Genomic DNA, 22,061 nt, shown 5'->3' with positions numbered 1-22,061 from the left:
ACCTCTATTTGACCTCTCGGGATTACTTCAACCTCATACCTCAATACATATCCGGACGTAAAATTTTCCGCTCTTTCAGAATCCGGTGTCAAAAATAGGGGTTCCCATTTTAAAAAATCGCTTTGACCTTCAAATAACCTTGAAGCTCAAGCTCAAGGTCAAGTTTACGGTCACCATCAGATGCACCGATTGATTCCCCAAAATTGTATTTAAAGATTTTTTCTAGCGCCCATATTTCCCAAGATTTTTGGGTGTGTCCATACTTTTGGGACACCCTGTATATAATATTTATTATTAAAGGCATATTTCAAAATACCAATCCAGCAAAAAAAAATGATTTTATAGGTGTCTACTGTATAGTTAATATCGATAGTTCAGTTATTCGTCGCTACACAATATTATAATGAATACTACAAATATTTTGAACACAACATTTAGTGAACACTCATTCTCGATAAAAAACGGTTTCAATCATTGATGACAAAAATTATAAAGAGTTTACTTAAATTTGAATAAAAATCGATTATCGTGTTTACTATGCTATTAATATGAAAAAAATAGCAATTACCTATTTGCGATTGACTTCAAATCCAAGTAAACTTTTTACACCCTATTTTATGCTGTTTAAATTGAGCCTTAACATTCATCCAAGCAAAAAAATCATTTTACACCAAATAATTTATAGCGGTATTAAATATTCGACTCATGTAATTTAAAGTTAGCAAAAATGACCAAAACTTTCACACTTTGGTATTCTTAGAGGGTGAATCCCGGAAATTTCGCATTCAAGGGGTCCTGGATGTCCAACAAAAGGTACATGGGCCCCGAAATCCCTTCGAATAAAGACATCGGGGTGTCTGGCACCTGATCTTCACGTTCTTTGGTGTAATCCATGCAGTATTCGGCAAACTTTATTGCCCTATACAAGTGTTTTTGTTGCTGAAAAAAAATTATTCAAATAAAATTTAATAACTAATAATGATTGACTTCTCGCAATTACTTTGGTGGTCTGGAACATTTCAAGGAAACAATAAGCATTTCCGGCCACTCCGTGACATAAGCTGTAACCTTTTTTTACTAAACCTCGGAACCAGATTACGTCAGCGCATTTCTCCGCAGCATAAAGGTAGTGGTTATCCCCAAAAGTCTGAAAGTATTTTAAAAAAATTGCTAATGTTGCCCTGATAATAGTTTGATTTAAACATCCTATATTATGCAGTAAGTACGCGCAGGTTGGCACAAATTAATTTAAAATTCAGGGGTGTGTTCGAAAAAAAATGCGATTTTTTTGATGATGAATTCATGTATATAGGGTGAACCAAAAAGCAACGACCATTAACTTCAATTTTTTAAATGGAAACACTATTTTTTATTCAATTTTTGAATTCTGCATAGAATTTTTAGTATATTTTGTATACCATGTCTTATACCTAATACTGACATTATTAATAAATTTGCGACTGTTTGGGTCATTTGAGCGGATTCAAACATGTTTTTTCGTAGTTTTTTAACAGGTATATTTGATTGTTGACTTCTTGTCACCATTTAATCGCATGGAACCAGTATTTATTACTTTACGTAAATGTCAGTAAGTGTCAAGTGCAAAGTTTAAAAGTATAGCGCGTTTAACTGAAAAACAAAGAATTGAAATTTTGATGATGGCCGAAGCTTGCAATATGTTTAACAATAAATACCCGGAGAGACCTAATACACGTTTGGTAGTAAGCAAAATTGAAAAAAAGTTTAGAAATTTAGGTCATGTTAGAGACAAATACGCTTCCAGAAAACAGACAATTAATTAATTAAATATTACAACTCGACAAGTTCCTACAGATCAGTCAGTCAGTAAATCATGTGTTCTAAAATATTTGCATAGCAATAAATGGCATCCGCATAAAATTCATTTAAATCAGAACCTTATTGGAAACGATCCCATCCGCAGAATAGAGTTTTGCGAAATAATGATAAATAAATGTAATGCAAACCCACAATTTTTAAGTAAGATTGTTTTTTCCGTCGAGGCAAGTTTTTTTTTTTTTAATGGTTGTGTAAATAGGCAAAATTTTCGTTATTGGGCCCCAGAAAATCCACACTGGAGTATGTCAACACACAATTTTCCAAGAAGTTAAACGTATGGGTACAATTCAATACGATTCCTGAATTGTGGGCACGTCAATTGTGGGTCCCTATTTTAGTGAGGGCACACTTACCTCTGGAAAATATTTAGAGTTGCTTCAAAATAAGATAGTACCTAGTTTAATTGCACTTTATCCAAATGGTGAAAACCCATTTATGCCGGCAGATTCGATATGGTTTCAACAGGATGGCGCCCCCCAGACTATTCGCGAACAGTACGAGATTACCTTACCAACATTTTCCCAAATAGATGGATTGGAGGAGTTTTATTGAATCGCCAGCAAGTTACCCAGATTTAACCCCATTGCATTTTCATCTATGAGGTTATGTAAAATCTAGTTAAAAAGTTTATTTTGAAAAACATGAAAGTTTAGAAGAATTAAAAAATAAAATTAGATTCAATTGACATTCAAAGAGGCAGGGTTCACGGTCTTGCATCTTATAACGAGTATAGAAAATTATGCGGACTTCCTAAAGCCTCTACTTTTTTAGGTTTTCTTGACCATATCTCATTATTAGTAAGTTTCAATTATAGCTTACTTCTGACAATTTTAAGAAATTGTTTTTAGAATGTTCTAAAACTAAAATATCTTTACAATAGTCCTGATGATGTTGATCTAATGGTTGGTGCTACTTTAGAAGATCTTGTACCAGGAGCACTTGCTGCGGAAAAAGAAAGAATAAAACTAAAAACGGATTTTTAAAATATAATCTCCGAACATTCCACTGAAAATTAGCGTATTATATACAGATGCATATCTTATGTTACATGTTACTATTTCTTGTATTATGTTATTATTACGCATTGTTATATTTTATATATCACCCTACTTGAATTAATTGGCAATTCTTTGCTCCATAAGTAGCTTAGATTTTATTTGACCAGAGAAAGCTCCCAGGGGCATTTGCTTTATGTCATTGTTTAAGCCATTCCACATTTGAACAGCTACATACTTAAAGGAACGTTGAAATGCTGCGCTTCTATGCAATGGTACGATAAAAACGTTGTTATTTCGTGTGGTATGCGCATGTTCGAATTCTTGAAACTGACTTCTTAAATTAAATGGTTGATTATTATTTACTATGCGATATACAAAATTATACATATGTAGGTTTCTTCTATTGTTCATATTTAATATTTTATTATTATTGAGATAAGGCGATATGTGGTTTCTGTAGGGGATACCATAAGAGAATCTCATACAGGAATTTTGGACTTTTTCTATAATTTTTTTATTTTGTGAAGATAAAGAATTTCCATAGACTACGACACCATAATCAAACAATGACAAAATAAGACTATCGCACAATAAGTACTTTTGTTTTGCCGATAAATTTCGCTTAAATTTAAAAAGTTTTTTTAAACGTAAATAAGCAATTTTCGTTTTATTTTTTATGTGTAATTCAAAAGAGAGGGAGCTGTCAAATATAACGCCTACATTTTTTGCCTCGGAAACAACAGGAATTGAAGTATTATCAATAGATATAGGATTTAAGAATAAGTTGTGTTCGAGCCTTTGCCTTATATTAAAGTTGGAGCACATAATAAGAATTTTAGATTTTGTGGCATTAAGACTAATTAAATCACTATTAAAATTTTGATAGAATAGATTTATATTATTAATGCGAATTGGAATATAAACTTGAGAATCATCGGCATATTGTTGCAAAGTGGCGTGTTTTATTACTTTGTACATATCAGCCACGTAAATAGAGAAAAGTAACGGCGATACTATAGAGCCTTGAGGAACTCCCTGCTTAAAAGGTGTAAATTCTGAGTAATGCTTTTCAGACTGCCGAACCACCATTACACAACTTTCTCTATTACGCAAATAATCCTTGAAAAAATTTATACCGCTCTCTGAAATACCAATATATTTTAATTTCGCCAATAACATATCATGGTTAATGGTGTTAAAAGCCCAACTAAAGTCCAATAAGGCCATACATGTTGGCTGACCATTCTCCTCATTTACACTAATATCATTTAAAATACCCACCAAACTTGTAGACGTGCTAAAGTTTTTCCTGAAACCGGATTGACAATCGGGGATAATTTTATAAATATCAACAAAATTTGAAATTTGATTAAAAATATGTTTTTCCAGAATTTTAGATGATGCTGGTAGAATACTAATTGGTCTAAGATTTTTAAGCTCTTTTGGATTTGAATTTTTTGGAATGGGTTTAATAATTGCCATTTTCCACACATTTGGAGACTTTTGTTGAAGAATACATTCGTTAATAAGTTAAAAGAATTTGTTCCAACTTGCGCATCCGCCCTGTATATCAAATGGGTGGCAAATTGAAGGAGAATAATTTTTAACATAACCTTTGGCTCAAATTACCTATTTTTACAAAAAATATCTTCTATTATAAAATTATTCCTGTAGAATTAAATATCATACAATATTTATCAAGTACCTAGACGTGGACATACGTATGTGCAGTGTCAAATCATGTCCCTTAAATATAAACTAAGTAGTTTTTTTTTGAGACAGCCTGTATATTAAAATTATTTTTCCAAAAAATCACTGGGCCTGGTGTCTTACCTACTTAAATAGGTTAAATAGGCATGTTTCGATATTTAATAATGTCTAAAAAACGCTTTTTAAATTTTTAATTGCTTAATTTGAGAAATATCAAACGCAGAAAAAATGGTGGCCTACATACAAAACAAATACATTTGAATATCTAACCATTTAATAATAATAATAAATGTCTTATATTACAGAAAAACTGTTTTGGACATTCACTTATGAATTATGTATACTCTACTGAACCACCTGAATATACCATAGAGTACAATAACATTTATAAAGGTCTAATAATATTAACAATAATAGTACATATGTAACTACAAAAGCATTATAAAAGGAAAAGCAATATAGAAAGGTAAAAGTAAACATTATAGTGATATAATGTTCCTATACCCACACAAAAAAATATCAAAAAAGCATACAAAACAACTTATAAACTAATTAAATAACTTAAAGAGTATTAGATGAAAGGTAGGGTAAATTTTTTTAATAAATATATGAATAAAAATAAGAAAAACAGAACATATAACAGCTTCGGTCAGAATATCAACAGGGAAAAAAAGCACTATTTCTCGGTAAATTTTAAAAATTAACATTAAAACTTAAAAATTTGTGACGCTATTGCAGTTATTATTTAAAATTTATGCCAAAAGTAGCATCTTATTAATTAGGTTATTGGGTTTTTTTTTTAGTTTTTAAATATTAAACTTACTGGTAATTTTTCAGGTTATTTTGAAGCATTTTATTTTTCTTTATGGAGGCCAAAAACCATTGAGTGCTGAAATAATATGAAAACGAAGAACAAGATACGCAAAAAAATCAAGCGACAAAAAGTGACATTTTTATTTGGGCAAAATGGAGCAATTTTTTGGGCTAAATGTGAGAATTCCAAGAGATACCTTATAATAATAATTAACAAACTATAAAAATTTCAACATATTTGATAAACGCGTTTTTTAGAAGTTAATAAAAAATAAAAAATCGATTTAAAAAAAAAGTTTAACACTCTGTATCTCGAAAACGAAGAGTCTCCGGGTATACGCTTATATGAACTTTTTTACTTAAAAAATTACAAGGTCTTACAAATCTTTTACAATTAAAATCATCACTTATGTTACACCCTGTATATATTTTTATGCTATTAAAAGCAGGGAACAAATCAGAACCGATTGGTAAAAACCGCATTCAGATATCACTACTCAAACTAAAGTTATTAAAAAATTAAAATTACAAAAATCGTAAATTCCCATTGCCTTAGTCAAGGTGAGAAAACTTGTGTTTAAATGAATATTTGTTTAAAGAAAGAAACTTAAAATTCTAGTTTTTCGAAAATCCGCGAGGCGGCGTTCTTTTATATATTTATTTAGGCGGGACGTTTCACCGGGAATCATCTGATCGATCTAATATGGGAAAATGTATGCACAAGAGTGTTTTAAAAATTAAAACACTTTCAGTAATGTCAATGTAAAGTTCTGTGGATTGCAACCAATACCAAAGAAAACTTCCGAATTACTGCCCGTCTTTCAAGAATTAGGAAAACCCTAACGAATTATAGCTGATAGAGGAGCCGCTTTTACTTGAATGTTTAAAAACATTTTGAATGAAACATCACCATATTGCAACAGGCGTACCTAGAGAAAACGGAAAAGTTGAACGTGTAATAAGGACAGTTTATAATTTATTAAGAGCCACCATTACTGATAAAAAGCAGAATACGTGGACTGCCACTACTCATTCAGTGACCGGTTACGCACCCTCTGTACTTCACCAAGATTAACAGCCACTCAACAATTTTTAAGAGACATTCCAAATAATAGTCTCATCGACCCTGACAAGATCGTCTTACAAGCCAGAGACCGAATTCAAGAAAACGTAAACAAACAAGCTCACAAATTTTTCATCTCGATATTCTGCTTGTTTGGTTACTATTGGTGGTGTGGCTGTTGAGGATTAATTAAGAATTAAGTTAATTAAGCCTAATTCTTAATTAATCTTCAAAAAGGCTAATTAAGAATTAAAATCGAAATACATGGGCCTCCATACTATAAAAGTGGTCCTTCCCAATGAGAGGTATGTGCTACAGAAGAAGGGGCAGCGGAGTATGGTAGCTGCAGTATTGGCCATAATAGTTGGAACTTTTGAAAATTTATTATATTTTCTGTGCCTTTTAATTAGCATTTTATTTTATAAAGTTGTTGTACACGAAAAACTAGTGTTAATTAATTTAAATGTTGACAAAAATTCAGCACCAGTAGCAGTTCGGAATAAAAATTTAAAAAAAGCTGGACAAAATACTTGGAACTAAATGATTTTTATTCAAAAACGACATAAAACATAACTTATTGAAACCATAATATTATAATTAATATTTGGTATGGTAACCCTTAGCATTAATTACTGCCTGCATTCTTCTGGCCATTGATTCAATCAAATTTTCAATTATTTGTCTGTCAATATGAGTCCAGGCTTCAACAAGCTTATGAAATAGTTCATCAGCATTTTTGACTGTTCCAGATGCCCGAATTTTGCGATCCAGATGTTCCCATAAATTTTCAATCGGGTTGAAGTCTGGACTCTGGGCCGGCCACTTTAAAACTGTGATTTTTCTTGGTCCAACCATTCTTTTACCAATTTTGACGAATGTTTTGGATCGTTATCATGCTGGAATACAAAATTTACTGGCATAGACTCAAATGTGTAAGGCTCCATTATATTTCGCAAAATATCCCGATACATAAATCGATCCATTTTCCCCACAATTTTATGTATTGGCCCAGTACCATACCAAGAAAAGCAAGCATCCCCACACTATCACATTACCACCTCCATGTTTAACCGTAGGTCGGATAAACTTTTTCTTGAGTCTTTCACCTTTCGGTCGTCTTACATGAAGTATTCCATCACTGGAAAATAGATTGAACTTAGATTCGTCACTGAATAATACTTTTTCCAATCTTGTACAGTCCAGTTAAGATGATCCATTGCAAATTGTAGGCGTAACTTGACATTTTTCTTCCGCAGCAAAGGTTTTTTAGCAGGTCTGTAGCTGTTAAGTCCACCAGAACACAATCGCCTTCTTACCGTTCTTGCAGAGATATTGGAAGGCTCACCTTCATTTAATTTTTGTAAAATTTTGAGGGTGACAAAAGTGGGTCATTCTGGGAAATATTTAAAATTCGCCTATCTACACGGACAGTCGTGGCTTTAGGTTTTCCAGTGCTTTTACCTGGTACCACATTTCCAAATATACGATATTTCTTAATTATCCGTGACACGATGTTCTTAGGAATGTTTAGTCTTTGAGCAATATTACGCTGCCTCTGTAAAAACACCCTGATTGTAAAAATCTAAAATTCTTTGGCGAATGTCGCTGGAATAGGCCTTGCCTTTTCCCATGGTAACACAAAATAATATAAATAAGAAGAACCCACTTGCACACTGGTGTGTCAAAGACTGCCTGTAAAATACATCTTTTATAAAAAGTTCCAAGCATTTTGTCCAGCACAAAAATTTAAAGTATTTCTTATTGTCTGAAACAAGTTAATAAGGTTGAAATTCTGGTATGCTTTTTTGATACTTATAATAAATATGTTTATTGATAGTATAAAAATAAAATATAAATTTAAAACATTGGAAAAATGTTAAATTTTTAAAAGTTCCAACTTTTATAGCCAATACTGTATACATGACCAGCTAAGAACTTAAAAAAAAGTAAGTTATTTTCAGTTTATTTACTGTTTGAAACTTGTGTTATATAAATTATAGTTAGAGGTAGTGGCATTCCCATTACCCCACCTCATCAAGCACAGTAAAAGAAAAATGAAATAGAGTGGCAGCCCCACTAGGTTTAAAAGAAGGCATTCCCCATCTAGGTCAAAATTTAAAAAAAAAAGATAAAATACTGACATACCCACAATGCAATAAAATTAAAAGAGAAGTTATAAAGGTCCTATTGTTGTTCCTTTTCTGTGACTTATTTAGGGTCTAAACCTTAATTTACCCCTGTGGAGTTAACATTTATTAGCTTTGTTTTGGTTCCTGTTAGAATCGTCCTAGAATTGTTTTGCACATGCGCAGATTGTTTTATGCGTTTTAATTAAATTATAATTGATTCCGAATTGAAAGTTTGGTGTTTTGGTTTTTTTTTGGACCGGTTCAGAATTGTCCTAGAATCGTCCAAAAATCCCTGCTCGAGAGTAGGGATCAATTCAGAATCAGGCAGTTCGTACATGCGCAAAAAATATATCCTTACAATTTTACTCGACTTTACCAAATTTGAGAAGAAGAAGAGGAAGAAGAAGAAGAAGTAAATAAGTATTTTTTTATGCTTTGTTAATGTTTATTGTTTTTCTTGTAGATAGATTTCACTTAACCTAAGAATTATCTATTGATTTTTTTTTTAAATCTATTGACATTTTTATTCCAGTCCTAATGTTTAAAAAAATATAAAAGTCCAAAACCAAAGCAATAAGCAATATTCAAAATTTCAAAACAAGTTGTGTAGTAAATAAACAATCAGAATCAGCTGTTTACTGTCAGCGCGTCAAGCGTTCGGGTTCCATACCATGCAGAATTGAAACGGGAGCGATTCCGGATTTTACTTTATGGCGCAACGAGTTCTGCGCAGTTCTAGAATCATCCCAAAATCGGAACCAAAACAAAGCTTAAATCTATTTATCGGTTTACTACTAAGTTTTAATAAAATTAATAAATATTTTTCCTTATTTTTTGACTTACCCTGAATGCCTCACAGTACATATACAAGAACCCAGGCGCTCCATGACACCACTGAACGTATTTATCCCGATTGCCTGGTCCCAAAGACGATGGAAAATTACCTGTAGGAAACCTGTAATAAATATTTGCCTGTGAGTTTCTTCCCCTCTTTAAAGCAGTTTCTAGTCATTGATATTATGATATTAGAACATAATTTAAACGCACCTTAAGGTGGATAAAAACGCGATAGTGGGCTTAATAAAAGTGTTCAATTCATCTTCTGTTAAGTATTCTCTAGCTTGAAGTAATAAATAAATGATTCCGGACACTCCATGAGCGGCTCCCAAATATTTACTGCCGTGCCATTCGTACATCAACGGACAGGCATCGTCAATTTTCAAGTGTTTCGCTAGTTTTTCTCCAAAATACAGTATTGCCTCAATAATCTGAATAAAAAACATAATTTTTTCACAATACATTCAAATTCACTCAAAAAAATCTTACACTTCTCACAACCGACTGTGAAAATGGTGGAGGTGAAACGTTTTTGTTCACATAGAGTAATGCATACAAAAATCCTGCTCGACCATAAAGATATTCATTAGCCATCTCAGAACCGGTATTTTTTACAACCTTTACAAAAGCCATTAATCTGCAATTCAAATATTAACATACATTGGAAAAAAAAATTTAATCCATACTTTCTAATACAAAAATCAAAAATTTTCTTGTCTTCCAATTTGTGCGACACCACTGCTGCAATGGATAGTGGGCCGGAGTCTCCCAGTAGGAATGAAACCTTTCTGTTTTTTAACTGCTCGAGCTGCAGGTAATTTTTTCTAATTCTCTAAAAAAGTTTATAAGATAAGATACTGGATTGAAGTTATCATTCTGACTTACTCTAAGATTATTGGAATCATTAGGGTCTTTTCTGAGAAATAATAGGCCAACTCCTGCAGTGCCTGTGTATACAGTATAGTCCTGTGAAGTCCAATTTTTTAAGTCTTCTAATACAGATTCCCATTTTGCCGCTAGTTTTGCTGTAATTTTACTTGTTGCTTTCACCTAAAAAATACAGGATTTCTCATCAGTAGAAAAATCCTAAAATATGCCGCATAATTTTAGTAGTCCTATGGTTGGAACCTTTAATGTGACACTCAGATCATGAGACAGTTCTACCACTAATCAAAAATCTTTATTTTACTCTCGACATGTGTTTCCCTAACGATGTTAGCATCTTCGGGAGAAGATTAAAATAAAACTAAACTAAAACTTGGTAGAAGTACTCAAAATTGCAAATCAGAATGGTTATGTAACTGACTTCACTCTAGTTCAAAAAAGGAGTATAAAGAAGAGAAATCTAGGCACAGGTGAAAAATATCCTAAATGTGAAAAATGATAATGTATTTTGAATTATTCGTTTTCTAATAAACGCTAAACACTAACATAGGACCAAGATCTTCAACATGTTATTCTTTTAAAGTTTGGACCCTGATATTTCCAAAACAGCTTAATTAAAGTAGCTAAACTATATATATTTGAAATCAGAAAATTCGGCTCTTTTTAACTATGAGGTCATATATAGGGTATTCCCTAAGAAAAAAATTGACATTTCTAAAAGAAAAGAAAAATTTGACATCGGATTTAAAAATTTAAAGTCAAATCCCAAAAGTTTTGTATAAAATTTTTTTGTTTTCTTTTCATTTAAGTCCTGTAGGGTGGGGATCAATATATGGGAAAAGACCCTGTACATGTTTACATGTACATGTACAGAATGCTGCCTGAATGCTGAAATAAGTGCTGCAGCATGAACAATTTTACTTATTTGGGGCAAGTGAAACATGGTAGTATAAACACATTGTATAGAGCTGATAAAGAATCAAGGGGTGTGTGCTTGTATGTGGCTCAGCGTTTGAAAAGTACAGTGTTGAATTAAAGTCTCTTATAGCAAGAACAACTATCGGTAGATATAAAATATAAGAATAAATCTTTTCTGGTAAGAACATTGTATAAACCCCCACAGGTTAGCTACACTTTTTTGAATAGTATAGAAACCTTCTTGTCTAATATGTCTACTTCATATGACTACATAATCTTAATGGGCAATTTTAATATAAATTTTTTTGTAAAATCTGTTGAAAGTGATTATATCATCATTGCTTGAACTTTTTAACTTAAAAAACCAGTTGTCTCTAATCCCACAAGGATTAGTAGAACTAGTTCAACTTTAATTGATGTATGTGGTGATAAGCAAGTAAATGTCCCACAGGGCTCGAACCTGGGTCCGCTCCTGTTTAGTTTTTTTATAAATGACTTGATTAAGTCACTCACTTGTCATAGGCTGGCTTTTGCTGATGATTTGAAGCTATATTTAAATGTATATGGATTGGAGGATTGTGTTTTTCTTCAGAACTGTCTAAATACATTGGAGGTATGGTGCGCTGTTAACAGGTTAGGCTTGAATGCGGCTAAGTGTAGTGTGGTCAGTTATTAATTAATTAGTTAATTACTTTATTAATGATACTATTTTGAGTAGATTAGAGCAAATTACTGATCTTGGTATAACCTTTGACTCTGAATTTACATTCGTTCCACACTTCAATAACATAGTCAAGTCAGCCCTGAGAAGGCTTGGGTTCATAATTAGAAGTTCTCAGAGTTTTACTTTGGAGTCTACATTAAAACTGCTTTTCTGTTGCTTTGTGAGATCAAAACTGGAGTTTGGCTGCATTATATGGAACCCGCTCTATCAGAATCATGTTGGTCTCCTTGAATCTGTTCAGCGTAGATTTGCTAAGTTTTTGGCCTTCAGGCAGGATGGCATATATCCGGTAAGAGGGTTTGATCATCGGCAACTATTGGAACGCTTCAATCTACATCCATTACATCTCAGAAGAATGATCTTGTAAATGATCTCGTAAAATTCCTGCATGGGTTACTGAATGGATTCATTGATAGTCCTGTACTTCTTTCTGGTGTACGTTTCATGGTGCCTAGGCTTAATGCTAGACATCCCCTAACATTCTTTCTGCCAAGGCCTCATACTAACATCCTGTTGAAATCGCCACTATATACAATATGCGCTATATTTAATCGGATCTGTCACATGTGCGATATAAATTTCTCTCCGGTTCATGTGATTATCGATATCTTGGTGGATCATTACTCTTGGGATTAGGGCCCATGTGTTTAAGTTATAGTTAGTAGGTATATTGCAGTTAATTTAATTTAATTTTGTTGAACATGTGATTATCTTGTTAAATTTTTATAATTGGGTTTTTATATCATATTAATAGTTATTTGTTCTAATTTTTTGGATAACTTTTGAGAATGTGACTTTACTCTTTTTCTTTTCTTTTCATTCTTTTAGGTTTGTTTGTGTGTGTTTTTTTTTAACTATATTTTTCATTGTTTTGCAACTGTTTCCTGTTATTGGGCAAGTTGCCTGTTGGAAATAAAGGCTTATTATTATTATTATTATTATAAATGTCATTAAATCAGGTACTTTAGATATGCTCAATTTGACGGATCATAGATTCCTGTACTCAGTAGAAACAGAAATAGTATCTATAGAAATTTAAAAAACTTTGATAAGAGGACACAGATTGTGGAACTAACTGGAGCAAGATCTGAACCTATTTTTACTGGTTATGGAGTTCCCCAGGTTAGTATCCTTGGACCGTTATTATTTAGCATCTATACACTAGCGATCTTCCAGAGCAGATTCAGTTTTGTTCCGAAAATCTTTATGCAGATGACACATAACTGTTATCCGGATTTCCTCCTCATAATGCATGTCAATGTATGCAGCAAACTAATAAGGACTTAAACTCAATACTGAAATGGTCAAGACAGCATGGGATGATTTTGAATGCTAACAAGAAAACATACTTACTCATATAGGTTCTAATGAAAAAAAACAATTTCTTCAATTAAATTTCACTACTTTGCATGTAAATAACAGTGTTCTTCCTTGGTCAGCAGCAGCAAAAAATCTTGGTGTCATTTTTATTGTTGTTGTCCTAAACATTCATGTACATGTCAATAAAAAATGATCCTGCATGTATGCTTTACTTAAAAGTTTGTATTAATTAAAATATTATTTGCGCAAAAATATCAAATTAATGCTTGTGGAGGCTTTTGTTTGGTCACAGCAAGATTACTCCAATGTTGTTTTTTACATCATTCTTGAAATGAAGAACAAAATTCAGTTAGCTCAAAATTCCTCTATAAGATTTGTTGACATACAGTAATGGCCAAAAGTAGATAGACAAATGGTTTTTTAAAAAAATCAAAGGAAATAAAAATTCTATAATAAAGATATTTAAGTATATTATGGGCAACATAAACATGTATGAAAATAATAAAACATTCTTTAGGAACAATCACCTAATTTGGTAAATAATAAGAAATAACTAAATATACACTGGACAAAAGTAGATAGACAAATTTAAAAAATAACCAATACTCTTTTTTTTTTGAAGTATTTTTTTTTAATTACAAACTAAACCATCTACAATATTAGTATTTTGTAAAATACCCATTATTGTCTATTACAGCCTGACATCTACATGGCATTGATTCAATAAGATTGTCTATGAGTTTAAAACCAATATTTTTCCATTTCTGTTGCAACCGTTCGAATAATTTACCTTTATTTGAATAGTTTGTATCCCTAATATCACGATCTACAATTTCCCATAAATTTTCGATGGGATTAAGATCGGGTGACTGGGATGGCTATTTTAAAACTGATATTTTTTCTTCTTCGAAAAATTGCTTCATAATTTTGGAGGAATGCTTTGGGTCATTATCTTGCTGGAATTGGAATCTTAATGGTAAATTGTCTTCGACATAGGGCAATATAAAATCTCAAATCCCTGTACATAAACCTGTCCATTATGCCCTCTATGCGATGTAACAGGCCCATTCCATAAGCTGAGAAGCAACCCCAAACCATCACTGATCCACCTCCATGCTTAACTCTGGGTTTTGTGTACTTGGATTCAAATGCTGGCCAGAAGGACGTCTAACATATTGAATTCCATCGGAATTAAACAAATTAAACTTCGGTTCGTCGCCCCAGCAAACACGTTTCCATTCATGCTTTGTCCAGTGTATATGCTGACTGGCAAATTCCAATCGAGCTAAGAGATTCTTTTCTAAAGCAATGGTTTTTTTGCTGGCCTACGTGCAAATAGATTCTCTTCTACCAACCTTCGTCTTACAGTCCTTGAGAACGCATTACAAAGCCCTAGAACCTGTAATTCTATCTGAATTTGATGAGACATCATGAAAGGGTTATTCTGGCTAATTTGTTTAAATTTGCGTACAGCTCTAATGTCCATTTTTTTGGTCGACCAGATTTATTTTTTGGCTCTAATGATTTTGTCCTTTCATATCTTTTGATAACTTTTCTTTTAACATCAAATCTACAAACAATATCAATTTGACGATCACCCATGCGCGATATGCATTAATAATGCGTTGTCTTAAATCAAGCGAGAATCTAATTCCGCGTGGCATGTTGCACCTTGAGTTAAAGAGAAGCAATACTATACTAATTTTATTTTATAAATATCTAGACAAAAAAATTATTCCAAAATTGTTTTTGTCTATCTACTTTTGACCAGCTATATTTATATTATTGCTTTATCTGATAGCAAGCACAATATTTAACTGAAATTTATTGGTATCTTTTTATACACCGCCTTACAAATAACAATAATTTAAAATATAGGGGACCTGTGGCTAAATCTTTAAACAATTATATGAAAATAATACTTTGTCTATCTACTTTTGGCCACTACTGTATATTGACCATAAAATACTCAAATTCAAATTCAATAGTTTATGTTAATAACTACAAGAGTAATGTACATACATCAAAAATATAATACAAAAATCAGTTAAGACTAAAAACATAAGAAACTAAAAACAGGAAATGTTAGTTATACATATTACACTGTTACATTTTAAAATAGGTCCACTTGCCACTCACACACATATTAGAATTAAAACGTTAATATTAGATTAAAAAATATTTTAAAATATTCAGCATTTGAATAACATACATTATTTATCAGAAAGTGTTTTATTTTTTCCTATTTCCTTCTAAGAGTTTTATTTCATTTGGCAAGGAATTAAAATATTTGATTGCCCAGAAACCATATTAAAATATGAAGAGAGAGCAGCTTTACATTTTGGTCAGTTTGTTTATAGAATTTACAAGTCAAGGTACCCTAAATATCATTCAGATTATTTCAATATTATTTACATATTCACAGCCTAAGAAACATTATAAGGTTTCAAATATCAATGCATAGAACTAAAGGTTTTAAAACCTGATTTGCCATCATTGCCTATTTTAGTTAAACTCTGAAGTATACAACTTCATAAGGTTATGCTGACTTTTCACTTTCAAGAAATACAGTGCTTTTCTGTTAGATTTGCATATACCTTTATTGTGCTGTTAAATAATTTTAAGAAATGAGTTTAGCATAAAGTAGTGTTGTATTGAAACTGCCCACTAATACTGCATTTTTCAGGTAGCATGAAAGAACACATTATGTGAATGTTACCTTTTATCTAAGATTTTGTTGTTGCATAATAAAAGGTTATTTATCTATTGATATGTGATTCAAAACCATATGAACTCACTGTTGAACTGTAATTTACAACATTTAAGTCAGTAGTACTTAAGAGGTTAATATTGATGTCAGTGGCGGCTCCTTCTTAGGGTCAATTGGTCAATGACCCCCCTAAAATAATCTCATAAAAATACCAATTTTATTAAAAATATCTTTTATGTAAAACTTCATTGTGAATTATAAAATTCTCTAAGCAGTCTGCATTGGCAAAACAAATAATTATATTACTAACGTCGCGCCTCGCGCTCATCACACAAGCCCGTGGCTGGGCCGTATTTTAAATTGTCCCTATACAGTTCTTATGGCTTATGGAGAAATGCATGTAAAATAGAACAAAGAGGGCAGATTCGCATTTCGTGAGCGGGAGTGAGAGTCACCTTTCAGTCCTATCTCGCTAACGTAGTCGACGGCCCGACCGGATGAATGTTTTGTTTTAGTTAGTTACTGTATATTTTAAACAAACTAATCGTCCGTGTAAAATTTTGCGGAGTTTTCGAAATTGCATTGCGCGGTCATGACGAAAGTAACAGCTCCAATAATCCTGGAATTTTTCTGGGCCTTATTGATTTTGTTTCTGAACTGGATTTAATGTTTAAAGAACATATTGAAAAAAGTACAGTATTTAAAGGAACATCAAAAACAATTCAGAACGACATTTTAGAATCAATGTTAGCCATTGTACATACTCATATAATTAAGGAGATTGGCCAGATAAATTTTGTGGCAATTCAAGTAGATGAGACTACAGACAGCTCCAATAAAACGCAGATGATTGTCATATTGCAATATGTATTAACTGGTATTGTACATGAAAGATTTTCGAAATTTGTTAACCCTCCAGCTACCACAACACAACATTTAACTAATGTAATATTGGAAGAACTTCAATTATTAAAAATTAATGAAGCACCTGAAAAATTGATTGCCCAAAGTTACGTTTAAGTTAAGAAATATACCCAAATGCACACTTTATTCACTGCTATGCCCATCAACTTAATCTTATCCTGCAAAAAGCGGCGGGTCAACATAAACCGATAAAAATATTTTTTGCAAATTTACACGCATTTTCGTCCTTTTTCGGCCAATCTTTAAAACGTACGATGGTTCTGGATAGAGTGGTTAAAGTAAGGCTACCTAAAGCTGCACCCACTCGATGGGCTTTCAATACAAAATGTGTTGAAATTGTATATACTTATAAAGATGATTTAAAATCTTGCTTAGAGGAAATTATTGATGAGGAGCATGATGGTAACAATATAAATCAAGCAACTGGCTTAAAAAGACATTTGGAAGATGAGCTTTTTTTATTTTGCATAAATTTTTTCCATAAAATAATGCCCCATGTTGATATATTGTTTAAACAATTGCAAGTGCGAGATATTGATGTCATATCTATCAAAAATTATATACTGTCTTTTAACAACAATATCCAAATAATTAGAAATACTATATTGGAATCAGAAGAACCAAGCACATCAACAGCAAAAAAAAGAAAAAGTACTACAGCTACAGAGGATCCAAAGCGACGAACTGCACTGGAAATTTGTGATATTATTATATCTGAAATAAATCACAGGTTTGGTTTCAATGATCATCTCATGATTTCACAGTTATTCTACGCAGAGAAATTTGAAGCATACACTACCAACTTTCCGCAAAATATTTTAAATATGGTGAAGGCTCATTATCCCACAGTAAATATTTCCAAACTAAGATCGGAACTTGAAGTCATATTATATTGTCGTGAGGATTTTCGCAATAGTATCGGTACAGTAGCCATACTTCAGCTTTTTTATTAACATGAATTTGTCTGAAACATTTTCTGAAGTAGTGAAATTTTTAAATATTTTGTGCACACTCCCTATGACAACCGTGGAAAGTAAGAGATGTTTTTTTACTTTAAAAAGAGTAAAAACATTCCTGCGTAATACGATGGGACAATCTAGACTTAGTGCCTTATCTATGTCGAGCATCGAGAAAATACTTGTCAAAAGCATTCCAAATTTCAATGATAAGGTCATAGACTATTTTGCAGAACTAAAGGATAGGAGAATTCACTTAAAATATAAAAATATTTAAGGTAAATTTCATCTTAATAAATTTACAATTTATTATATAAATATTCCTTTATATCAGTCGATAACCTGTTTATACCCTTTTTCTTATATTTTTATTTAAAATATTTACTCTAATAAAAAGGCAAAGTTAATTTTCGGAAAACGATTTAAGCATTTAAAGTTATTTTTACCCGTTTAATAGGATAAAAATCTCGGTAAATATTATTGAGTTTTATCCAAGTCTGTATTTTTTATCTAAAATATAAATGCTAAAAGATCTTTCAAATACTTTAAAAAATCAATAGTTTGATTTGTTTTTTTTTTTATTAACTATAAGTTTTTTTTGTAAACTATAAGTTTTCAAAACGAAATGACCCCCTGAAGATTGACCCACGAGCCGCCACTGATTGATGTCCCTAAGCATTATTTCAATATTACTTGACTTGTTTTCTGTAAAATATACATTAAGATCCTGTATAAAACTTTCGATGGATGAGTGATGAGATCAGTAGATGCAAGAGATTTCATAGTGCACATTTTTAGGTTCCAGAGTTATGTGACCCACCTTTATTTTAGTGAAATCAAGTTTGAATTTGAATCATATTAATAAAATACTAAACATAATAACAAAATAACTATGCATTATGCTTCGCCCAAAGTTTTCTCCCTTATAAAATGCTTCTGGTAAAAAACTTTGAGGGGAGGGTAGTGATTGCCAAAAGCTTTGAGGGCTATAAGAGCATAAGCATACCAACCAACAGATTAATTATTATAAGGTACTATTCAAATATTACCGTGTTATTTTCGATATGTGGCTTGGCACCATTCTCTGTATAATCGTCATATTGATTTTTAAAGCAGTATTTTTCCTGTGTGGGGGAGAAAGGTTGCGGGGACTGGGGGCTTTGCATTTTTGCCAAATATCGCTTCGAATTATTCCAAATAAAGGCACCGAACGTTGTATTATTATACCGGAATGCCGGTCTTAATATGAAATACAAAATATTCACCATCAACAATCTTTGACAACAAAAACAATCAAAATGTCAATAGTGACAAGTAGGACTGCCAACAGAAGGACGTTTTCATACAGAAAAATAAAATACGATTTGGAATTAACATGTGGTGGTTAAAAGAAATTGTATTCTCATTTTGGGCTAAATAGAAAGCACAAATTGTTATTTACGATTCACAATTTTTGACAACAAAAATAATCAATAATATATTGTGACAAGCAGGATCACCAACAGCTACAGAAAGAAGTTTAGTTATCTACCGTTCAAGCACTCTAGTTTCCTACTTATTTATTGTTTATGTGATAAACAATAAACTTATGTGATAAATGATGACCCTTCAGTTCAGAAGTTTCAGAAGTTTAAAAGAAGTTAAGTCAAATATTGTCTAAAGTACAGTAGGCTCGCGTTAATGTGAAATCAAAAAATTTCGACTTAGTTCGCATTACTGAAAAAATGTTCACATTATGGAGATTATATTAAAAATAGCTAAAATTAAAATAAAAGGGAACTACATTGTACTTTATTTATGTTTGTATTTATTTATAAATTTATTTATTACAGTTTTAAGCATTATACAAAAGTTTTATTAAAAAAAAGATGTAATTTTTGTTTGCACTTTTTTTTGCGACAGGTTTAAGGCTACAGCCTTTTCTTCTAAACCTTTTAGTGTAATAATGTCCTTTATGTCGACATAGTTTTGATTGGCCCATTGTGTGATAATTTTCAAGGCTGCAAGAGCCTCCAAATACGTAACTTTTTTTTCTTCAAAAATTAATATCTCGCAGTCACTATCTTCTGAATCATTGCTATCGAGATTTTCCTCCACTGCGTCTGTATTCCATTCCTCAATGTCTTTGGGATTATAATCAATCTAAAAACAATCATATCTCAATGAAATTCTAAAACTATTACAGACTTTCTTCTTTTAATTTCCAAAAATCGGAAAATTTAAAGGAGTAACTAGCACTAAATAATACCTGTTCAATTGTTTAAAGCAATGTAATGGTTTCATTAACTGCAGCTGCTCTAACATCATTTTCCCACATCTCTTTTAGTCGAGCTAAAGGTAGGTCATCCTCCTCCAAATTTTTTCTCAAAATATTATTCCAACATTTTGAACTTACTGAAGGCTCTATTTTTTGCCAGGCCATTTGCATTGCATAATAGCATCTCTTAAAGTTATAACTTTTAGGGCCTCAGCTACTCCTTGACCCTTTGATACAATTGAACTTAATAGGCCTTTTCTGTAAAATAGTTTGGTTATTCGCAAAACATTTTGGTCTAATGGTTGAATTAATGGTGTAACATTTAGGGGCATGTAGACAACAAAAATGTGTTAAAGGAAGGTTTTTGCTTTGTAAAAATGATTTAACCTAAAAACCCAATTTAGTCTGAAAAAAATTAAAAAGCAAACAAAACTTTCACTTACCTCTGGAACAAAATGCTTAAAAAAACAATTTTAAAAAATTTCCTGCGTCATCCAGGCATTTTTAGTGCTTTTATAGATGACTGGATTATCAAATCCTTTAAAACATCTGGGTGATTTTGCTTTTCCTAGTACTAAAGGCGTTAGTTTGTGTGATCCTGTAGCATTTGTGCACCCCAAAAGAGTTATTCTTTGTTTAGCTAATCTTAGACCAGGCGCCGTTTTTTCAAAAATTGCAATATAGGTTTTATCTGGCAATAACTTTCAATATAAACCCGTCTCATCTGCATTATAAATTTGATCTTCACTAAGATTAAGCTGCTTCATCTTTTTTCTTAAGCCTTCAATAAAGGGATTTACAAGGTGAGGCTGCGAGGACAACTTTTCACCTGCAATTTTAAGCAGCCTTATACCATATCGCCATTAAAATTTTTAAAGCCATCCATCGCTTGCATTAAATTTATCGTTGAGTTTTAATTTTCTATGTAAATCTAGAGCCTTTTCTTTAAGCATATCCCCGTAAACCATTTATACAGCAAAGTTTCCATATTGGTGTTTTCTGCACTTTTTTTATTTTATTAGGTCTTAAACTCTCTCCAACAACTTTTAGAATTTTTTCTTCTTTATTTTTAATTGCACAAATAGTTGATTTTGCTATTTGATATTTCTTTGCTAGTGCAGTAACATTCATACCATTTTTGTGCTCTTCCTAAATTTTTGATTTCTCATAAAGAGTTAAACACTTCTTATTAATTTTAACCATTTTAAAAGGCCACTGCGCAAGATGCGACACTCTCTCTTATCTAATAAACATCAACTAAATAACCAAACAACGTTTCAAATGCGTAAACCCAATATCCACTAACAAGCCTAGACAAGTCTACACAGGATTACTAAAGATTTCTGAAAATTCACATTATCGAAATATGGGTTTGTTCACACTATAGAATTAACATAGAAGAATATTGGTGTTCACAATGAGTTGTTCATAAAATCGTAAGTTCACGTTACCGCGAGTATACTGTAGTACGAGCACAGAACACAAATATATAGTAAAGTACGAGTAAGAAGGTAATAACTCTCTGTTATGCAAGAAGGGTACTGTGAAATTGTTTTTCTACTACCGTCCGTAAAGTACTCACTTTACACACCTCCGCCTCCGAGGGTTTATAAAGTTTCACTTTTTAGGCACTAGTGCCTACAAAAGTCTTTTTACGCAATAGTGCGCAAACTAATTAATAAATATTACATTCAGGATGCAAAGTGTGTTTTTTTATAAGTAAAACTTGTGTACTTTACACGCATAAGATATAGACAGCTAGATGATTTTTATTGTAAAAATTTATTTTAAAAAATATACTTCCACTTTTCTGACTACATAATTACTTTTTATCCAAAGATGTTGGTACTAAATATAGAGATAGGGTTTTCATGAGTATGGTATTATAATATTATATCATAACAGGTATTAATTTAAAAAAAACAATAATAAAGGACATTGAATGTGGCAGCCAAAATCC

General features: G+C 31.8%; 1 protein-coding gene across 1 annotated transcript; it reads right to left on the bottom strand.

Moving 5' to 3' along the window:
• Positions 1-690: 690 nt before the first annotated feature.
• On the bottom strand, positions 691-19,145 carry LOC126736850 (glutathione S-transferase LANCL1). Its single transcript, XM_050441413.1, has 8 exons — positions 18,894-19,145; positions 10,293-10,457; positions 10,094-10,239; positions 9,897-10,044; positions 9,618-9,838; positions 9,414-9,525; positions 1,001-1,147; positions 691-939 (listed from the first exon to the last, which is right to left on the bottom strand). Exons 1-8 carry the CDS (start codon positions 19,110-19,112, stop codon positions 757-759), a joined length of 1,341 nt encoding a protein of 446 aa, XP_050297370.1. The 5' UTR covers positions 19,113-19,145; the 3' UTR covers positions 691-756.
• Positions 19,146-22,061: the final 2,916 nt, after the last annotated feature.

Source organism: Anthonomus grandis, chromosome 1, assembly GCF_022605725.1.
Source record: "Anthonomus grandis grandis chromosome 1, icAntGran1.3, whole genome shotgun sequence".
In the NCBI taxonomy this organism is placed as follows: domain Eukaryota; kingdom Metazoa; phylum Arthropoda; class Insecta; order Coleoptera; family Curculionidae; genus Anthonomus; species Anthonomus grandis.
The sequence above is the reverse complement of the archived record's forward strand: the minus strand, read 5'-3'. Positions and strand labels throughout refer to the sequence as shown.

Coding starts and splice junctions, on each gene's coding strand:
- LOC126736850 (XM_050441413.1), bottom strand. CDS start 19,112: ATGGTGAATATTTTGTATTTCATATTAAGACCGGCATTCCGGTATAAT. Junction 10,458..18,893: donor CACATATCGAAAATAACACG/GTAATATTTGAA, acceptor TGTATTTTTTAG/GTGAAAGCAACAAGTAAAAT. Junction 940..1,000: donor AAATGTTCCAGACCACCAAA/GTAATTGCGAGA, acceptor ATTTTTTTTCAG/CAACAAAAACACTTGTATAG.